At 43.1% G+C, this 7,586-nt stretch overlaps 1 protein-coding gene across 1 annotated transcript; it reads left to right on the top strand.

The window, feature by feature from the left end:
• Positions 1-332: 332 nt before the first annotated feature.
• LOC121622407 lies at positions 333-5,302 on the top strand. Its single transcript, XM_041959367.1, has 2 exons — positions 333-450; positions 4,583-5,302. Exons 1-2 carry the CDS (start codon positions 448-450, stop codon positions 5,300-5,302), a joined length of 723 nt encoding a protein of 240 aa, XP_041815301.1. The 5' UTR covers positions 333-447.
• The last annotated feature ends 2,284 nt before the right edge of the window (positions 5,303-7,586 follow it).

The following is a 7,586-nucleotide window of genomic DNA, read 5'->3' as shown; positions in this document are numbered from 1 at the left end:
TCCTATCCCATCCACTCCTCCGACGCCAGCAAACCTTGAGTGCTGCTGCTGGAGATCCCGCACACACACACACACACACACACACACACTCATGCACACACACGTCGCTTATATCCGCCACTTGGCATGAACGCTGCGCGCAGCTTTCAGTTTGCGCACCAGTCGGTGTGTTGCTGCTGAACAACAACTAGCAGCGCAACATGACTGACTGACTGACTGACTGCAGCGCTGACACACTGAGGGGAGGTGGGCCGTGCGCCCCCCTCCTCCTCCTCCTCCTCCTCTTCCTCTCCTGCCACACAAAGTGAAGAAATCCACAGCGAAAGTCTCTCCAGGCTCGTCTGAAGATCGCGGACTATGTAAGAAACAAGTGCGCTTTACATAACAACAGCAGCAACAAGAACAAGAACATCCTCATCCTACTTCTGCGAAGCATGTGATGGCAACATGGTGAGTCTTTTAAAGGGGTATCCACGCGTAACTGCGGGCGAGGGTTGCCTCCGCGGATCCGCCCCGTTAACTTTCTTGGAGGGATGCGCCGTGGCGTGAACTGGACACGGCGGTGGCTGTCGGGCAGCCTGGAGGCACCTGAGCACAAGCCAGGCTGCCTCAAAGTGAGATTCGGCCCATGAAAACTCTCCTGAGGTGCTGGCAAGGGCTCCGTGCCGAGGGTCCCAACCCAAATTATATTACTAGTAAAAAAAAAAAAGTATTAGGCCTATTTTATTCTGCATTATCACACATGGCCTCAGAGCATGAGCTGGAAATTTATGGACACTTTTCATCCAACTGCAGGGGCCCAGACCCCTGGAGGATCCCAAAACCCACAGTTACACTGTATGTCATTGTAATATTTTTTGGGGGGAATATGCAGCATAAAAATTCAATTTCAACTAAGGCAGGTCCTGAATTTTTGGGCCTGCATTATTACCTAATCTCGTGCCCCTGCTTTTTGCCCCCCAGCTCGTAGAGGGCTTCTGTTATGGTTGCAAAAGACTTTATTTTAGTTAATATTGTGCTCATGGGACATGTTCCTAAATAAAATTGTGTTATATCAAATTGCCTGATTTGCAGCATAAAGAGTACTTCTTAGTCCATGGGGATACAATGAAGTGCACGGTCGGGGATGGGGACACTGTGACATCTTCAATGACCCTCATGGAAAATTAACTTTTCCCTCGACAGTGTTGTATAAGTGGTCAGAGCACAGACTCAGCTATAAAACCCCGCCGCTGCTGCTTGACTTTCAGCAGCCTGCTCCAGGACACTTTGGTGCAGGTGTTTGCTGCTGTTGGAGCTTGAAACCAGCTTGTTCACTTGAGAGGTGGTGTCACTGTAACCACACAGCCACCCTCGCGGTCTGAGAGCACAAGACAGGATGCTTTCCCTCTCACACTCCCTCTTGGAGGATTTCCAAATCAGCCATGCATTTCAGTTTTTGAGTCTCTCCATTTCGCCCCATTAATTGACAAGTGACTTTTGAGCAGCTTACACAAGACTTGTCAAACATATTTTATTTCAACAAACTGTTAGATGAAATTAAATGGAACTGAATTCTTTGTCCTCCAAGCAAGCACAGCACTTTGATCTTTTCAAGTGCTTTGCCTGTACTTTTCCTGACTGTGACATGTCAAAATGGACAATTTCATTATCTGGATACTTAGGATGGTTAACATCACAAGTACTTTAATGAATCCTTCCATAGAGGTAGTATTAAAAGTCCACCTGGATAAGAGTCATTAATGTTCATCTCTCAAGTGATAAAAACTGTGACTCCAGACAGACTCCACCAATTTGCTTTTTAACAAACAATTATTAATTTCAGTTATTTTTAAAAGTCCTCTAACCCATGCAGGTTTTCTCATATATTCTGATCAGATATCTGCTCAGGTGTGGAGTTACAGTATGTGAGGCCACCAAACTATATGATCCAATTAAGTAACTCCCCTATGTTGCCACAGAACTAATAGGATGGTTGGAGAGATATCAGGTAGGCACAACAGGCTGCACATGCCCACACGGTCCAATCAGGCAGTAAGTAGCAACACCTGTGTGGGTGAAGCAGTGCTGTGCAGGGCCTTTCACTCATTTTTATTAGCCATGCTAGCAGCATGGTATTAGGGATGGCAGTGTTGGTTAGTTTGTTGAACGATTGGTCCTCAACTTTGGCCCAAGGTCAAGACAGTAATGTCTCAACAACTATGGGATAAACTGTCATTAAATTCTGCACACACATTCCTGGATGAATCCTACTGATTCTGGTGATCTCCTGACCTTTCCTGTAGCGCCACCATGAGGTTGACATTTGTGGTTTTGGGTCTCATAACCTTGAGTAATTAATCTGACTGCAACATCAGATTAAAATACTCATTTGTTCCATACTTTAAGACCAAATACCTGCAGTGTGAATGTCATTCCATTAGCCTAAGCTGAGCTATGCGTTAAGCACAAATTAGAAAATGTTAGCATGCTAACATGCTAAACTAAGATAGTGAATATGATAAACATTAAACTCGCTAAACATTTGCATGTTAGCATTGTCATTGTGCGCAAGCAAACATTTAGCTCAGAGCGCTGCTGTGCCTATAAGTACAGCTTCACAAAGCTGCTAACTGTTGGCTGCAGACTTGTTTATGGGCTAATTCCTAAAATAATTTTTGTGATGCCAAACCAATGCAAAAATCTATGGTGCTTCACTGTAATAAGGGGGCTTATAATTGGGGTTTTCCACAAAACACGGTCCAGTGAGTGTGCACACAAAATAAGGAAGACCACGGATTGTGATTTGTGGAAAACCCCAACCCTGTCTCATTGCATTCGAGTGAAACAACAGTGAGTCTTGCACTGGGCTGAGTTACAGTAAAAACGAATGGCACATAAAAAACATATGCCTGAAAGCAATCAATTAAATATGTTAACACTGATAGGATGAAATAATGAAATCATTGTAAATGCCAGTTGATCAGGCCTCTGATTGATAATTATTCGATGGTGAAAAAGGACAACAACTTCCTAAGCTGTCCAGGCCCATTACGCAACACTTTACCCATTTACAGCCAGTGTAGGGCTTAAGTTTAATTACACACAAACACTAACACACACACCCACACAGTGGGATTCACAATTAAGCTGAATCAGGATGCAGGGCTTGGTTGAAGGGAAGCTAACTAGACAGCGCACTACAAGAGGAAAAGAGACAAGCTGGAACATGAACTGGTCCTGTCTGAACAACTGGGTCCAGAAGCCCCATTATGTCTCTGTTTGTCCACCACACACACACACACTCACACGCAAGCGCACACACAGACACACACACACATACAGACATACATTATTTATGTTGATTATTTAATTCTTTTTATTAACCATTTACATTAAAAGTCTTAATAGCCCTCTTTAAGAGAGTGAGATACGCTTTAAATTCAAACCTCATCACACTGGTTTGCCAAAATGAGCCCATTGGTAAGGATGACAGTTTTCAGTACTTCTCTCATCCTCTTTTGCATACTGATTCTCTTACTCTGAAACAGGAAGTTTCCATATGTTGACACACGACAGACACTGTGAGCTAAAGTTTTGGCCTCAGCTGGGCTGCAAACATTTCCTCTCTGAACAATTCAAATACATACTGGTAAATTACACACACACACACACACACACATATCAGGTACTCTTTATACAAGGTGGACAAGCTGCTGACTTTCCCAAGGTCAAACCATTTATATCACTGCTCTTGTTCTAATCCAGCACCAGCATGTCTGTCTCAGTATCTTAATTATGTCTTTTAGTTTCTGGAAGAAGTAGAGACCTTGACATATCCCCTCAACATTTTCATACCTCTAAACATGAGGCCTGCTAGAATTAACTGCTTGCAAATGGGTAACAGGGAAGATGTTAAGTAAGATGTCACTAAATTGATTTTTCTCACAGTACTGTATTGTTAGTCAAAATATACAGCAAATTAAAGTGCAAAATGACAAAAAAAGAGAGAGAAAACAGGTGTGCCACAGGATATAAATGAGCTCTTGCAGGAATAGCACTTGGTGATGTCAGCTGGTGGAAAAACATGTCACCGCGTTAAATCAGACCGCGCTGGTCTCAAGATGAAGCTCTGAAAAGCTCAGAGGTAATAATTCCCAGCCTCCAATGTTTCCAGCATCCTCTTGTTTTCCTTTCTCTATAATGAGCACAGCCAATCACAGATCTAGATTCTTCTGTTGAGAGCTTGATAACGAGGTTTTCTGGTCAGTGATGCGGCAAAAGTGGAAGAGACGAAACGCTACAGCTTCGCTCATTGCTGGGTAGTCATATCACTGCCTACTTCTGTGGCGAGAGCACAGAAGTGACAGATTTTGTGTGATCTGGCTTACTTTCAGTAATGGTTGGTTTCTCCGAGCAGCTCCTGGCCATAAGAATCTCAATTTCTTGCATAGGACTTGTGGGTAATGTATTTCTGATCCTCTCCATCATTCAGACCAAGTTATCCCGAGTTAAATCCTTTGAGTTGTTTCTTTTGGGACTGGCTGTAGCCAACTTGGAGGAAATTCTCATCGTGAACGTCTACGACGTTATCATCCACCAGACTTCCTCCGCCGCCACCAGCACTTGGTCGTGTCGCTCACTCAAGTTCCTGACTGTGTTTGGTGAAAGTGCCAGCATCCTCTTCACTGTCCTCATCAGCGTCTTCCGCTACCAGAAGCTGAGAGACGCCGACAAGAGGGTCAACGTCCCAATCTACCTGGACAGCATCAGATCAGCCTGGATGGTGAGTGGGGCTTGTGTGATGCTCTCCACGCTGCTGAGCTCCCCCATTTTTGCCATCAGCCTCCAGGGCCAGGCAGAAAATATCACAAGAAACAGCACTGGCTGCCCTCCGGACTTCTTTCAGTGTAGTAAAAATGATTGTCCTATTGTCAACGGCATTTACAAGTACCTGTTCATTGTGGTGTGCAACCTGCTGCCTCTCATCATCGTCACGGCCACCAGCTGCCTCATCATCACAGTGCTGCTGAACCAGAGGAAGGTGACACCAGCGGTGAGCGTGAGCAGGTCAAGCCAGTTCGGCAGGAGGAGCAAAGGTCTGAGGCTCCAGCGAAGTACGGTAGCTGTACTGGCAGCCATGGGATTGTTCCAGGTGGACTGGACTCTCTACCTGATCCTCCAGCTGACTGTTAGCGCCGCCGACTTTCCATTTTGGGCTGAAATTGAGTTCTTTATCTCGACTTCGTATACATCCATCAGTCCGTATGTGTACGGGATTGGGAATAACCTGTTCTCTCTTAAGAATCTGCTAAAGAAGTAATGTGAAGCTTTTCTTCAGGCAAGACTTGTTTTGTGTAACTGTGATGAGCTCTTGTTTTTAGTGATACAGTGATACTTTCTCTCGCAGTTTTAGATCTTCATTTAAATCTAATATGAATATATATAAAAGTTCCTTTGAAAGGAATTTTGCTTTTAGTTTTAAGTCCCAAGGTTTTATACAATGCCATTAAAACCACAGGACTGTCATTCTTTAAAATTTATTCCTGGAGATGCAGCCTGAAATAAACACTAACAAGTCTCACATGCAACTCACAAATTGTCTTATTTTTCAATGCAATTTTCCACATAACGGCTGTATTTGCATATGAACTCTGAACAGACACGTACAAAATAACATGGCCTGCGTTTACAGTACAAAAAGAATCAATTCTGCCTAACACAAAGAACCAGCAGTGATAACTTGACCCAGTCACCTTTCTCTAGTCTCGACTGCTCTCTCATTGGAATATAAATACGGGTGTTTTATATTTGTGTGCAGTTGTGTGCTGCGTGTAGACACTGAAAGCTAAAGTTATCCTTCATTGACATCCCGCTCTCGTACCTGAAAATCTTGTCCTTGTGCATTCAGACTCTTGGTCTGACTGTCAATAAAAGTTAAGGAGAAAATTGAAATCTTGTGGTTAGGCTTTGTAACTTGTAGACTCACTGGCTGCCATGAAAGTGAAAGTTATTATACATAAGTCACATATCAGTCACTCAGTCTGATTGTGACTAATTTAGTTAGATGTATTTAGATCTAGGTGATATTAAATCTCTGCTAATATGGGGTTAAAGATGCCTGTTAAATTTGAAATTGTTATGTCTAAAAATGAATAGAATGAATGTGTAAAATGTGCCAGCATCCACGCCTTCACGTCTTCTCTGTCTTAAAATCTTCATTTTGCATTATCAATGTTATCCAAACGCAGTCCCTTACTCAGGTAGTTTTAAAATGGTGATTATGGACTAAATATTAAGCCTGTTTATGGTCATTTTAAACTTGGCTCGACAGTTGTGACAGAACTCACAAAGTCTGTGCTGCCCCTGCTGATTTTACATTAGTGACATCACAATTTAATAGCTGTGGGTACATAACGCATTGCACAATCTACAGCTTAATAATAAGTTACAATTCAGCATTTACGCTGTGTCACAAGATGAGAGAAACAGCCTTAAGTGAGGTGGTGAATGTATGTGTGTGTTTGTTTTTTATTCTAGTAGCTCTATTATAAAACATAAGTGATTTTAGGCACTGATCTGAAGTGATGTGAAGCCTATTTCTGGTGTTGTAGCTGTTTGTGCACAACTGTGACTTCCTGCTTAGTTGTTTTCTACCTGTTCATCTCTTGTTTTCTACCTGCTCATCTCTTAAGCTAACATTTTGCTCCTACTCGCCAGTATTCTGCAATTTCCCAGCTTGGGATAAATAAAGTATATCTATCTAACTATCTATCTATTTTAAATCCAATATTTAAACTACAATAAATACATTCACACTTAGCACAAAATAAATGGTCTGTTCTTCTGAAAACATTTCCAGTCACTGCAGAAGCTGGAAAAATGGATATTATTGCAATATTACAGTAAATATATGGGAGGTCACTGAAAGGTGTTGCCTTGTGCAGAATTATTGCTGTTGTCTTAATATGAAACGTGTGAACTCTATGCAACACTTGCAAAGGATCTCCCTCACGAGCAAATATAAATATATTGTCGCGATTTGGTCAAAGCCAACCACGTGCACAGTCGCCCGGTTAACCGAGCGTGCAGAGCAGGGACCGACTGCAGCAACACCGCCACGAGATCTCCACGTGGAGCACAAAAGATGGGTAGGTTCCTTCATATGGGCTCCTTTCCCACTTCCTCGTCCTGGTTAGACCCCGCCCTGTTGCTTTAATAACACATGACAGTTGACGTTGAGATAATTCAGTCTTTCCACCAGGCTGAACTGTACATTTACATGGCAGGCAAATCTTTGAAGAGGGGGTCGTGAAGTGATTGTTCGGTTTTTATTTTAATACCACGATCCAGAGAGTGCAGAGCGGCTCGGACATCTCATCAGCTGAAGATGGAATTTGGCGTTGTACTGTCTAACAGCTGAGACGCATGCTCTCCATATATATTCGCTGATTAATTTATTTAAATATGTTTGATCGGAGCATGGAGCCGGAGCCCAGCCCCCTCCCCTCGCCACTGATTCACAACAGCCACACAGAAAAAAGCATTTGACCGACGCTTTTTAAAGCCACTGGATCAGTGAGCTGCAGTCCGTGTGCACATCTGCT

The sequence above is a fragment of the Chelmon rostratus genome, chromosome 18 (assembly GCF_017976325.1).
Source record: "Chelmon rostratus isolate fCheRos1 chromosome 18, fCheRos1.pri, whole genome shotgun sequence".
In the NCBI taxonomy this organism is placed as follows: Eukaryota; Metazoa; Chordata; class Actinopteri; order Chaetodontiformes; family Chaetodontidae; genus Chelmon; species Chelmon rostratus.
This window is presented reverse-complemented; position numbering and strand designations above follow the sequence as displayed.